The sequence below is a fragment of the Hakea prostrata genome, chromosome 10 (assembly GCF_041222555.1).
Source record: "Hakea prostrata isolate BN-2017 chromosome 10, UWA_Hpros_2, whole genome shotgun sequence".
Lineage (NCBI taxonomy): Eukaryota > Viridiplantae > Streptophyta > Magnoliopsida > Proteales > Proteaceae > Hakea > Hakea prostrata.
This window is the reverse complement of record NC_142609.1, coordinates 7,064,227-7,078,625: the sequence shown is the minus strand read 5'-3', so window position 1 is coordinate 7,078,625 and position 14,399 is coordinate 7,064,227. Positions and strand designations below refer to the sequence as shown.

The window sequence follows — 14,399 nt, the reverse complement described above, 5'->3', positions numbered from 1 at the left end:
GCAATCGCAGATTTAGATCATTCTAGATCTAGATCTGGTTGCTAGGGTTGGTTGAGATTCGAATCATTTGTTCAATTCGCAAGTAAGTAACCTTCTTTATTAATCTTCTCTCCTCCCTCCATTCCCGCTTCTATCTACCCCTCCATATTCTTCATTTAGGATTTACTTTCAGCATTTACTTATTGTTCTCCCATCCCCTGGATCCTTGATCAGAGATGCCTATAGTCGTGCCTCTCTTTGGTTTAGGCTTCGTTTTTACTTTCTGCAATTTACTTTTTGTTATTTACTTTCAGCAATTTACTTTCAGCATTTACTTATTGTTCTCCCATCCCCTGGATCCTTGATCAGAGATGCCTACAGTCGTGCTTCTCTTTGGTTAAGGCTTCCTTCTCCTTTTATTGCTTTGTGTTGGAAAATGTCATGTCAGCATTTGTCACATCAGCCTCCAATCAGTTTTGATGATGACAAACAAAATCTACTAATGATTCCATTGAGATGTGTATTGTCCAGCTCATCACTACAGTGAATCTCGATGCAATATGATCAGGTCAAAGAATTACCAGAGAATCATGCTCAAGCCAAGCCAAAGCCAAGATCATGCTAAGATGGACATGACGATAGACATGAAGATAGTTGGAAAATGCCATCTCATCACTATAGTGAATCTCAAGGAAATATGACTGGATCAAAGAATTACCGGACAGTCAAGCTCAAGACCAACTCAAACCATCCGTTTCTCAAGATAAAGCCGAAGATCAAGTCAAAGATCAAGTCAAAGATCAAGACTTAGGCTGAAATAGGGCTTAGGACACTCTCGCATACACATTCTTGTAAATGCATCAATTGTATGTAATTCATATTACTAGAGTGACCTAGGACATGTTAGTAAGGTGTACAATGCTTAGGGTTGACCAAAAAGTCCAAAAACCCAAGCCATGTCCCAGCCCCAAACATGTTCAGCAGAATAGGGCTCAGACGGTCGATCGTCTGAGCAGACAGTCGACCGTTTGGTTTGTGTTTCTGATAAAATCAGAAACAAAAGGCCAGACGGAATTTCCGTCTAGCAGATGGAATTCCGTCTGAGCTAGTCAAGCCACACGGACAATCGTCTGGGCAGACGGACGACCGTCTGGAGTAAAATTTCATGGAAATTTTATATCCGTTGGGGAAATGGGGAGGGCTTTGAGTTGAAGCCCAACCACCCCCATTTGAGACTAACTTTCTTCCCAACAAGTCATATACTCACTCACAAGTGAAAGAGCAAATATTGAGTGCCTTAGCACCATCACAAGCACTCCCACTCCACACAACTTTGAGGGTCATTCCAAAGTTGCTAAGCAAGCTCATTGAAGCCAAGCTTGGAGTCATTGAAGGTCATTGGAGCCTTACCTTGGTGCATTACTATTCTTGAAGCATTCATTCATTGCATCACACTCACACAAGGGGTAAAGTGTCATTCTCCTTGTTAGGTAATATCCAACACTTCTTGTATTTGAATTGATTGGTTGAATTCTAGTCTAGGTTGATTAGAATTTGGTATTGGGTGCTCTTGCCCGTTAACAAAGATTGCTTGGGTTTTCTTGCCCATAACAAAGATTGATTGGGTGCTCTTGCTTGTTAACAAAGATTGATTGGGTGCTCTTGCCCGTAAACAAAGACTGTGAAGGGTGCTCTTGCCCTACTTGCTAAACAAAGATTGTAAAGGGTACTTTTGTCCCGCAACAAAGATTATTGTAAGGGTTTGATCTCTACCCATTGTATTGAAATAGAATCAATAGTGAATACTCTCTTGAGGCCAAGAGAGGAGTGGACGTAGACTTGTATAGTCGAACCATTATAAATTCTGTGTTGTGATTGCTTGCCTTTATTGAATTTCATTTAAATTGTTAACTTAACTTGAAATTGCAATCAAACTGAGAATTTGGGATAATCCACGAGGTACAACCTGATCAACCCCCAATCTAGGTTGCACCAACAATTGGTATCAGAGCGGGAGCTCAAATTGAGATTAAAATCTATCTCTAATAGAGTCAAAGATCATGGCATCATCATCCTTTTCAAGACCCGAAGGGCTTGATGTATCTAGGCCTCCATATTTTGATGGACTATGGTTTGCCTACTGGAAAATTAGATTTGAAGACTTTGTGTGTGCTATTGATATAGACGTTTGGGACATAATTGCATATGGACCAAATCTGATTACCAAACTTGATAAAGATGGTAACAAAATCCTCAAACCTAGGACTGAATGGGATGAAACTGATAAAGTTAAATCCCAAGCAAACCACAAGGCCAAAATGTTTCTACAATATGCTTTAAGTGATAAGGTATATAATGAATTTGGTTTTTATATGAATGCAAAAGAAATATATGATAAGTTGGTAGTCATCTATGAAGGAACAAACCAAATAGAAAATATCAACTTAGCCTTGATGGCTAAAATGGATGAAGATCAAGATCATGAGATAAAATCTAGATGTGATAGTCTTGATTCCATTTATGATGAAAATGAAATAGATAGCATTGATGAGGAAGACCTAGCAAGTGATTTTCATACTCTATGTAATTTTAGCAAGAAAATCAAAAAGAAAAACAAGGTCTTGGAAGGAGAAGTGTTATCTCTTAATGACACCGTAAATGATCTACGGGAGTATATTGAGAAAATAGAAAAGGAGAATAGTGACCTAAACAAAGCCCTTGTGAAATTCACAAATGGGCAAAGGAATCTAGATAATCTTCTACGAACCCCTCAAAAGAGTCCACAAGATAAAGAAGGACTCGGATACAATAGTGAAACTTCAACTTCTAGAAAGGGAAAGGAAGTTGAATTTGAAAAAGGGACATTCAGAAAGAATCCCTCTTTAAAACCCACAAATGTTCAAGGGAACATTCAAAGTGGGAACAAGACCCAACCTCAAACCAATAAAAGGAAAATTGGAAGAGGAAATCTCAATTCCCAAAGAATAGGGAAATTGGGCCAAAGAATGACCAAAGAACAAGAAGACCAAATCAACCAAGTCAAGGCTATTCAAGAAGAAATGGAGGATACCAAAACTATTATGACCCTAGGTGGCAAAAACCCCAGAGCTATCAAAATGCCATGTCAGCATTTGCCACATCGGCCTCCAATCAGTTTTGATGATGAAAAACACAATCTACTAATGATTCCATTGAGATGTGTATTGTCCAGCTCATCACTACAGTGAATCTCGATGCAATATGACCGGGTCAAAGAATTACCGGAGAATTATGCTCAAGCCAAGCCAAAGCCAAGATCATGTCAAGATGGACATGAAGATAGACATGTAGTCTAAGTCAAGATGACCATGCCAAGATGGACATGAAGACAGTTGAAAAATGCCATCTCATCACTATAGTGAATCTCAAGGCAAAATGACTGGATCAAAGAATTACTGGACAATCAAGCTCAAGACGAACTCAAACCATCTTAGACAAAGAACCAAAGTCAAGATGAGTATCAAGACCCTTGCTCAAGATAAAGCCGAAGTTCAAGTCAAAGATCAAGTCGAAGATCAAGACTTAGGCTGAAATAGGGCTTAGGACACTCTCGCATACACATTCATGTAAATGCATCAATTGTATGTAATTCATATTACTAGAGTGACCTAGGACATGTTAGTAAGGTGTACAATGCTTAGGGTTGACAAAAAGTCCAAAAACCCAAGCCATGTCCCAGCCCCAAACCTATTCAGCAAGAACGGGCTCAGACGGTCGACCGTCTGGTAGACGGAATTCCGTCTAGGCTAGTCAAGCCAGACAGACGGTCGTCCTTCTGGCCCTGACTTAAGCCCAACGGCTATTTTTTTAATGGCTAGTTTTTTTGAGACGTTTGACCATCTAGGCAGACGGACGACCGTCTAGAGTAAAATTTCACTGAAATTTTATATCCGTTGGGGAAATGGGGAGGGCTTTGAGTTGAGGTCTATAAGAGCCCCAACCACCCCCATATGAGACTAACTTTCTTCCCCAACAAGTCATATACTCACTCACAAGTGAAAGAGCAAATATTGAAGTGTCTTAGCACCATCACAAGCACTCCCACTCCACACAACTTTGAGGGTCATTCCAAAGTTGCTAAGCAAGCTCATTGAAGCCAAGCTTGGAGTCATTGAAGGTCATTGGAGCCTTACCTTGGTGCATTACTATTCTTGAAGCATTCATTCATTGCATCACACTCACACAAGGGGTAAAGTGTCATTCTCCTTGTTAGGTAATATCCAACACTTCTTGTATTTGAATTGATTGGTTGAATTCTAGTCTAGGTTGATTAGAATTTGGTATTGGGTGCTCTTGCCCGTAAACAAAGATTGTGAAGGGTGCTCTTGCCTACTTATTAAACAAAGATTGTAAAGGGTACTCTTGCCCCGCAACAAAGATTAGCGTAAGGGTTTGATCTCTACCCATTGTATTGAAAGAGAATCAATAGTGGAATACTACCTTGAGGCCAAGAGAGGAGTGGACGTAGACTTGTGTAGTCGAACCACTATAAATTCTGTGTTGTGATTGCTTGCCTTTATTGAATTTCATTTACATTGTTAACTATAAATTGCAATCAAACCGAGAATTTGGGATAATCCACGGGGTACAACCTAATCACCCCCCTTTAGGTTGCACCAACACTTTGTTTATTGCTTTGTTATTTATTTTTTGTTATTTACTTTCTGTACTATTTTTTTCCCTTTAATATCCATTCCCCCGATCGGTGGACTGTAAGCTATGGCAAAGGGTCCATAGTCAAAGTCATTATTATTATACTCCCCTTCCCTCGATCCAGAGCTAACACTCGGATCACTTCCCTTTTCCTTTTTATTTTATTGTTTGCGTTTTTTTTCTTCCTGTCTTTTATTTATGCATTGATTGTGTTTAATTTATTTTTCGTTTCAATTCGATTGCATTAGACGTATAGATTATGATCGTTTAGTTTAGTTAATTAGTTAACAAAAATTGAATCATTCCACTCTCGCATTACTATTAAGAAGTTGAATTATAAGTGTCATATCTCTTTGAGATCGACCCGTTAGCTACATGATACCGTGCGCTTTCGGTTACTTTTAAATTTTACAAACAATATCCTTCAAGTGATATGAGGCATCTACTATACCCTTTCAAAACCAACGTGAAGTCGACTTCTAAAGAAGTTGATCAATTAGGACCTACACTTTTGTGGTGTTAAACTATCCCCATCTTCCCCTAGGGTGTAGTGGATATGATCCACAAGTGACAGCATATATTTTACCCATACGATAAGTAGAGTTAGTCAAGAAAAATAGTGTTGAACTGATGACTCCAATTTTGAAGCCGAGATTATCAAAATTCTAAAGCAAATGTCTGTCCTAAAAGCTCTAGGTTGAATTGGCTAGAGCTTTCTACTCTAAAACATAGAATATTATTGGTAAGGGCATTGTCTTTTTATTGAGAAATTTCTTCTCAAATTCTTGCTAAACCCATAAAATAAACGTATATAACTTCCATTCCAAAGGTTGACACCCCATAATCTGTAGGAGATCATCATCCCATCAACCTTTGCAATAATGTATATATATGATTGTTTCTATAGTTATGGTCAATCAATCTGCCCAATCTTGCATAAAATCACTTGCTTTAACCAAAATAGATTCATTAATTCCATGTCTGACAACATTCTTCACCGTGAGAATGTTGACCACATGACTTTGGTAATTAACGTGGGAGCTCTGACAACATTCTTCACCGTGTGCATGCCTCTGTTTTCCACCACTGGCGTCAATCCTTTTGAACACCTCCATTAATACTTTGAGCCTCCTCTTCAATGTTTTCTTGATACTGGTTCGTTTGAGTTCAGATGAGTCCTTCAGGGGGTTAGTTCTGCCTAAAACCTTTGTTAGTGACTTCAGTACCGCCACACCCCATCTCCATCACCCCCGTGTGCCCCTTGCCCTCTATCTTTGCCTTCTATTCGAGGTGGATAACAACCATCTGATGAGGAATTAAAATTGAAGAAGCAGCAGAGAAAGCCTTGGAAGTTTGTTGGGCTACTATTCTAATAAGACACATATTGGAAGGGAAACCTTTTTAGAAGCAAACAGTAATTGAGGGATTCAAGAAAGTTGAGAATCTCAAGTTCGAGGTTGTTATCTCAACCCTTGAAGAATAAACGTTCCTGTTCTATTTCCTGCATGTCATGGACATGGAAAATGTTATTGATGAAAGGCCTTGATAAGTTTCAAGCAACCTCTTATTGGTAGAAAGATGGAATAACGAGCAGTGATGGAGCTCCTCCCATTGTGACCTCTAGGCACAACTTCATGGCCTTCCAGTTAGGGCTGCAACTGGGCCGGGCTGGGTCGGGCTTTTGCAATCCCAAGCCCAGCCCTATATGTTTTAATCTGAGCCCATTCTTGCCTTGACCCTAGTTCAGGGCCAAGGATTATTGTCCCTGGCCCTAAGCCCTACAGGGCCAAGCCAAGCCCATTCCCGCCCTAATTGGCCCTGGCCCTGACCCTAATTGGCTCTGATTGGCCCTAACCATAATTGGCCCTGACCCTGATTGACCATAATTGGCGCTAATTAGCCCTGATTGGCCTTGACCCTAATTGGCCCTGACCCTAATTGGCGCTAATTAGCCCTGATTGGCCTTGACCCTAATTGGCCCTGACCCTGATTGGCCCTGTCCCTAGCCCTGATTGGCCATATCCCCGGCCCTAATTGACCCTGACCCTGATTAGCCTTGTCTCTGGTAATCATTGCACAAAGTGGGGGACGGATGGGGCAAAATCAAATTTACTTCCAAGAACACACAGTGTAATTCACTTGTTAGAATATATTTTATGGATAGAGATATTCAATAGAGGAAAAATCTTCAACAATAATCGACCATTAGACAAATTTTTTATTTGTGCAAGATATTTCTAAAAAGGGCAAAGTGGAGGCACGGGTGGATGCACGATAACAAGAGCCCATAACAATCAATCACGAAGAGACCATAATCAGAAGCCATTGTACCATGGAGGATAGTACGGGGGGTTGAGATTTGTTGCTCGTAGTAGTTTGGGGAAGTCTGCTAAGCTACATCGGCATCGGCCCCGATGGAGTTTATGGCGGCTATCATTGGAGAAACCCTCGCCATTAGAGAAGCACTAATCTAGGTTTGGGACGAAGGAATTCCAAGTATGTTGATCCAATCTAATTGTTTGAGCAAGATTGAAGTTTCAAATGAAGGAAGCCCACTACCTTCAGTTCAGTTAGAAGCCATTATTTATGGTGTTCTTGTGTTAGTGTCTTTGTTTTCTTAGTGCAAATTCTCTTTTATTCCTAGGGAAGGGAATATGTTTGTCCACACCCTAGCCTAAAAGGTCTCAGTAGAGGACAAATTGGCCTACATCCTTCTTGGATCCTAGAACCATTATGTATTGCCAGTTTTTTAAATGAATGCTGCTTACAAAAAAAAAAAAAATAATAAATAAATAAAAGGACTTCGACAATAATCGTCTGATGTCATTTGTAGACTCATATCTAGAAATATTTCACATCTATCACAATCTTATTGCATAATTCTTTTGGGGTAAACTGGAAATCCATTTAGCAAACCAGGAAGGGATTTTGTGATCAAAATATGTTACTAAAAATTAGGGATCAGAATTTGGCTAGTCCTTCCCAAACCTTATTAGGCTCTCCTGGGCTATGTATCCACCAAACAATTGGCTTACCTTGGAATGTAATTGAAATTGTAGATATAAAAGTAGGAGAGAAGATGTCTAATATCCTCGATCAATGGCTAAACTTCTAGGGTAGGGGCTTAGAGAAGTCAAGGAGATAAGGTATTGTTTGCATATTATCACATTCAACGATTATCTTGTAGCACCATTCTGAGATACTCTTTAGCAGACCTTAGGGCCTGTTTGGTTACTTGAATCTGTAGATTTCAAAAATCTAAAGATTTCAAATCTATAGACTCCAAATCTCTAGAGTCATGGTTTATAAAATTAACTGTTTGGTTAGCTTGAATTTTTGGAATGTAATTTGTAGATTTATCCTAAAAAAATATTTATTGAATTATGTTCAAATGTTTAACGCTTTTATAGTAGGGGTGAAATCTTTAGATTTCACCTCATACCCATAAATCTGTAGATTTATGTTTTTAGTAGAAAAAATATGAATTTAGGGATTCACACAACCAAACGGGTAAAAATCTCCCATTTGTGAATTAGAGATTTCAAATCTCTGGATTCACATAACCAAACAGGCCCTTAGCATATAGCCATGACTTCCCTTACTAGAATGTCCACCAGATTAAATGGCTGGCGACGCAAGTCAGTCAAGTGAGTTCATGATAACAGACCCAAGCCATCCTTGGAACTGTTAAGTGGGAGAGAGGTGTCACAAATCACCTTCAAGAAGTCAGGTTGGTGAGAAAATCCAACTAGGGATTTGGTTTAAAACTATTCAGGTAACCTGTGTCTCCATTAAGGCTCTGAGTTCATAAACTCATCATAGGCCTATTCTGATTTTCTTTCTCTTCACCAGCCTCGAACCTTGGTTCTGAATTTAGATACATGGTACGTCAACCATTGAAAAGCCAAGAAGCCAGTTCATCATAGGCCTTTTGCACCACTATAGTTTTTCCATTCAGAATCCAAGAGTATTTGCCAGAGATAAGGTTATTACACACAATCCACAAGATGAATGTACCTAACGTAATCACCTTCTTCATAGCCAATCTTCTAATTCTCAATCTCTTGCGGCATATTTAGAGAATCACCTACATGAACCATGTACCAAAGGTGACGCAAAAACTAGATTGATCAAGCAAACCCACTGTCAAAAAAGAAAAACGACGGTTGCTTACCTCTTGCTTTGGAGTGAAAAGTCATCGGAGGCAAGTTGCAGCTGATGCTGTTAAGATCCCTCCCTTTTGATCTACCATCACTTAACATTGTACATGATTCAATGAGAAAATCCCACATTTTTTTTTGGGGATGAATAAGAAAATTCCATGCTTTTCTGCCCCCAAGATAAGTTTACCATCTATCTTGAACAAGGCTACCAACCTTGGTACATGGCAGATTTGCTATTTGCCAAGCCTTTCCGTATGAAAAATTTAGGATATGTGAAAACCTTTTCTGGAATTTCATATGCAAATATATCACAGAGAACATAGCTGGACCTCATTCGACTTTATCTTAGAGAAGAATAGACTTTATTTGTGAGCAGTAGATGACTTATAGGGTTCTACCAAAAAAAACAAAGATTACTTATAGATAGGGTTAGTTTGGTTGCGAACAGTTTTAATTACTCTCTCGTTATTGAGGACATCAGCTAAGAGCCTGGAAGCGCAAAATGAAGAGGTAGGTGTGACTCAAAGCTCAGTGCGATTCTACTGTGGAGCAAATTTCAGCCGGAGAGCTGAGAGATTCTGGAGAGCGAGATACTCTCTGGTTTCACCAGCGGGAGTCGACCGTTAGAGAGAAGTCACAGTCTACCATTAAAGGAACGAAAGCAGGGAAAATTAGAAGTCTAGGAAGCTGAATTGGTTTTCTGTTACCTCTGGTTTTCTTTCCTGATGTTTGCATCTTGGATTCCTTTTTCGTTTTTCATCAAATGGTTGGATTTTTGAAATTCTCTGAAAGGTATAATCATTCCTTCCGAAAATGGAACAATGAAACCTTTCTGCCCCATCCGCATATGATCTCCTTTTGTTCCGATGCTTTTTAGCCTCAGACGAATCATTTCGTCCAATACAAGGGTTTCAGTTTTCTCCTATCTGCGATTTTATTCTGTCAATCTCAACTACATTTCTTCACCAGTGCCGGAGATTTTTGAAGATGAGAGCCCTATCAAACCTGTAAACATAACCGATATCGAAACCTTGGTTCTCCAGCAGTACCGCCATGGAAAATTCTATGATCTCATCTCTAACGTCGTCTCCGTTCCAGCCGTTCTACTGGCTGCCTCTGAGAATCTCCGTCTTCGTTGCGCTGAGGGCGAAAGCTCCTTTAATTCTTCTATTTACGCCTCCGTGTCCCGGCGATTTTCAGTGGAAGACACTGGCTGTGAACTTCGAGAAAATCGTTTCGATGTTGAAGGTTGTTGCATTAGAATGCTGCCCTCGAGAAAGAAAGGTGATTCCTTGGTCCTTCCTAATATGAAACTAAAAGTTGTGATTGAAGCTGTTCGGCTAGTGTTGCAAATTGTCTACGATGAGCGTTTCGCTACTTTTGCTTATGGCGGTCGCGTTGGTATGGGCAGGCATACCTCATTTCGGTACCTTAAACACTCTGTCCAAGACCCCGATTGGTGGTTTCCTGTTTGCTTTCAATCTCAAAAATTTGATGCCCCACATTTTCGTAAGTTGAGTTCCTTCATTGAATCTAAGATAGAGGATAAGCTTTTGATTGATATTATATGGAGATTCTTTGCATCCGAAGCTGTGAGGATTGAATTTGGTGGGTGTTCCATGGGGAGGGGCTTTCCCCAAGAAAGTAACCTCTCTCCAATTCTGATTAATGTTTACTTCAACGGTCTTGATAAAGAAATACAGGATCTCCGCCTGCAAATTGACCTTCTTAATCCGAAATTTAATTCCATGGAATCTTCTTTACCTCCATCCAGTGTTTTCCATAAGCCTATGAAGATGTATGCAGTTAGGTACTTGGACGAGATACTAGTCATAACGTCTGGCTCAAAACCACTAACCCTGGACTTGAAGAATCAAATTGTAAAATATCTAGAGGGGATCTTGGAGTTGAAGGTAGACAGATTAAAGACTACAATCCACAGTGCTGTGTCGGAGACGATTATCTTTTTAGGAATGGAACTTCAAGCTGTTCCACCTTCAGTTTTGCATCCTCCGTTGTCAGATAAAGCAATCAGGGCCCGTAAGAAGTACATTAAACAGAAAGAGGGTAGAGCTCTAGAGCTGAGAAATGCTAGGGAGACCAGAAGGAAGAAACTGGGCTTGAAAATTTTAAACCATGTTTTTAAGAAGTTACAGAGGGCTGAAGGGTTCAAATTCGACTTCCATATTGAGATGCAGGTCAGAGATATCTTTAGAACTTGGGCAGATGAAGTGGTTCAGGAGTTCTTGGGGTCCTTGGATGAGCGCTCAAATTGGCATCGGACATTGTCATCAGGTGATTTTTTCAATTTGAAAGCCATTAGGAGTCAGCTTCCCCAACAACTTGTTGATGCTTATGATGAATTCCAAGAGCAGGTAGACAATTTTCTGAGCCCAGTTCAAGCTAGGAAAGCTTTGGAGGAAGAAGGAAGGATCATAGAAGAAGAAGAAAGAGAGAGTTACTCAAGGAGCACAGTGAAGGATTTGACAAAATTGTGTATCAGAGTTGCTGCACCAATGCATCTTGTTAGGAAAGCAGTTAAATTAGCTGGATTTACAAATTCAATGGGGCGTCCAAGGCCAATAAAATTATTAATTCCTCTGGAAGATACAGATATTATCAAGTGGTATGCAGGTGTAGGTAGGAGATGGTTGGACTTCTTTTGTTGCTGCCGGAACTTCAGTACAGTAAAAACGGTTGTTTCCTACCACTTAAGGTTCTCCTGTTTATTGACACTAGCAGAAAAGCATGAGGCAACCAAACGTGAAGCCATCAGGCATTACACCAAGGATCTGAAAGTTTCTGATGCAACTGGCCTGGAAGAAGTGCACTTCCCGACAGAGAGGGAGATAAAGATGATGGGTGATAATAATCTATCTGATCCAAAACCTGTGGATGGGACACTATCAATGATCATGGTCAGATTAGCTTCTGATGAGTCTTCATGTTCTTGTGTGGCTCACTTCTGCGACAGAACAGATGTTGGTGTTTATCGGATCCGGTTACTGCAAAACCGTCTTAATGTGAATCCATTGAATGAAGAGAAGTGGGTTCCCGGAATGGGAGCCATTCATGAGAGTCTAAACCGGAAGTGCCTTCCACTCTGTACAGATCATAAAAGTGATTTATACCTGGGAAAAATTTCCCTCCAGGACATTGATTGTACTTCTTTTTTGGATGTTAACTGAGTAAGAAAAGTAATGTTTTTTGTTCTGTACTGCTGCTTGGTTTTGATCCCCTTTCATATGCTAAGCAGGACGATAGATCAGGTAAATGTTATCAAATTTTGTTGGGGTTAATGAATACAGGGCAAACATTTTTCTTCCACTGAGGCTTGTTATCAGATTTTCTTAGATGTTCATGTTCAAGAATGATTTTGTTTTTGATTTTGGTTCCTTATTACAGACAGAAGTTGTTCTTTTTTATTTTGTTTGGAACAGTACTTGTATGTATGACAAAGGTACTTCTTTGATGCTGTAGTGGAGTTCATTGAAAGTGATCAAAATGCTCGCAAAATGGGCAAAAAGGTAAATTTACTCATTAAAATATAAATTTATTTTACCTCTAAAACTGATACTGTGTGCTAGTTGCCATGTTTGTGATTAATTCAGTCCAGTTAAAACAAACATGCTTATCCCTGATTTCTTCTTCTTAACATCTGCTGGAGTCTGGAATTTCTCCATGAATAAATTTATAAGTATTCTAAAGACAGATCTGAAATTGAAGCTAAATGCAGTCACTTGGTGATAATGTACCTGCAAATCTGTTGCTTCAGATGAGTACCATCCCCCTCCCCCCACTAAAAAAAAGTAAATTTTGTTGTGCTTCCTCTTCTCATGAAATCTACAGTTATGCGTGGTTTCATGCCACTGTGATCTTTTGCTGCTAACCTTTCACTATAAAATCTGCATGTGTTGTTGAGATAATGGTAATTGGGTATCACACTGTTTCAGTATCTGCACAATACGGCATCTGTATAGAATTTTTGATAAAAGTCTAGTACCTCTTTGGTTTTCTATGTATTTTGATTGATTTTTCATTCATTGGAAGCCAAGATATTAACCATTATATTCAATTCTTGGTGATTCGAGTTCATGTTTCTTTATATGCTTGAACTTATTTTTGTTATCTATAGGTCAGGTTAAGGTTGGAGCCTTGTATCTTTGTGAGTTCTGCCAGAAACTTAGTAATTGAGTACAAATGGTAAACAACCTATCTCCAAGAGAATCAACTCTGATTGATAATTCTGAAGCTGTTGGTCTTGAATCTTTACCTTGTCTTGTTATGCAACATTGCTTCCAGAAGTCCCTTGGTTTTGAAGGAATCGAACCTAGTAATTAGGGGAGAGTCATATAATCTTAGATGCATTTGCGTCATTCCCAGACATGATAGTATTGTTGATCTCAGTAACCAATACAACCACTCTAGAACTCTTACACCAAACAAATATAGAGTGATCAGAGTAATATTGTGAAAATCAATATGGAGTAATAATTAAACTCAACTTGTCAAATCAAGCTTTAAGTGATGGGTTTTAAACAAACAAAGGTTCCCCCCTTATAGCTTACAATTTTTGAGATTTCTTCCTTTAAGCAATATATCCTGGGAGGTTCCTCCTTGTGTAATTCACCATATAACAACATGTTGAAATCTAGCAGGTATAGAGGCCAATGTAATTGGTGGTAAGCTCTCAAAACACCCCAGACGGTAGGTCTAAGTATAACCCTTCACTACCAACGGAGACCTAACCTGTAAAACCGAGCCATTTGATTGTACTTCATCATGTAAACCCAGCAACACTGTACAAGCTTCTTACCTAGAGACAAATCCATTGGGGCCCATGTCTGACAAGAAACCAAGGCATCTGTTTCCATTTTTAATGCCACTACCTTTGATGAGAGAATGTCTCAAGATCTCCTTTCCGTCCTTTTGAATGAATGGAGTTTTGGTAAATGATGAGAGAACCAAGTTATGTAAAGATGGAAAGGTGAGATATGAAACAAATCATTCTCTAGGATAAACAGTGATGCATTCCTCAGTGCAAGAACAGATGACTCTGCAAAGAGGTAAATCATGAGAGACGGGGGGGGGGGGGGGAGTAGGAGCTTTAGCTGGATGTTCAAACTGAGCAGGAGGCCATCAAGCAAGATGAACTGTAGTCTGATAGTATATTTTTCTGAGATATCCAGTTTCTTAACATTTTATTAAGCACAATATTGACTAGTAATTGTTGCAATAATGGTTCTACCTAGTTGGCTAACATTTTCAATTAAGGTTTCTAATCGTTAATGGAAATGAAGGAACACTTTGATGTGGTTCAGAGTTCTTGATGGGATTCTAGAAGCAATCCAGGTGCCGGAACCAAACTTCATGGCCAGGTTCAATTATCAAATCAATGTGAACAGATTTAACTAGATTGTGGGAGACTTTCTATATTTCACTAAATAAACTACTTTGTCCTCAATTCTTTGGTGGGTGCAGTAAATTATAGGTGTATGAATCATTGAAATCAAATAGCAGAATGTAGATTATCCAGTCTGCTTATGCTTCAAGCTATGATAAAGA

At 39.3% G+C, this 14,399-nt stretch overlaps 1 protein-coding gene across 1 annotated transcript; it reads left to right on the top strand.

Annotated features, from left to right (window-relative positions):
* The first annotated feature begins 9,129 nt into the window (after window positions 1-9,129).
* On the top strand, window positions 9,130-12,051 carry LOC149001777 (RNA-directed DNA polymerase (reverse transcriptase)). Its single transcript, XM_089138305.1, has one exon. It carries the CDS (start codon window positions 9,701-9,703, stop codon window positions 12,020-12,022), a length of 2,322 nt encoding a protein of 773 aa, XP_088994431.1. The 5' UTR covers window positions 9,130-9,700; the 3' UTR covers window positions 12,023-12,051.
* The last annotated feature ends 2,348 nt before the right edge of the window (window positions 12,052-14,399 follow it).

What these genes read in the sequence shown, in the direction of transcription:
- LOC149001777 (XM_089138305.1), top strand. Translation starts at nt 9,701, where the DNA reads ATGCTTTTTAGCCTCAGACGAATCATTTCGTCCAATACAAGGGTTTCA.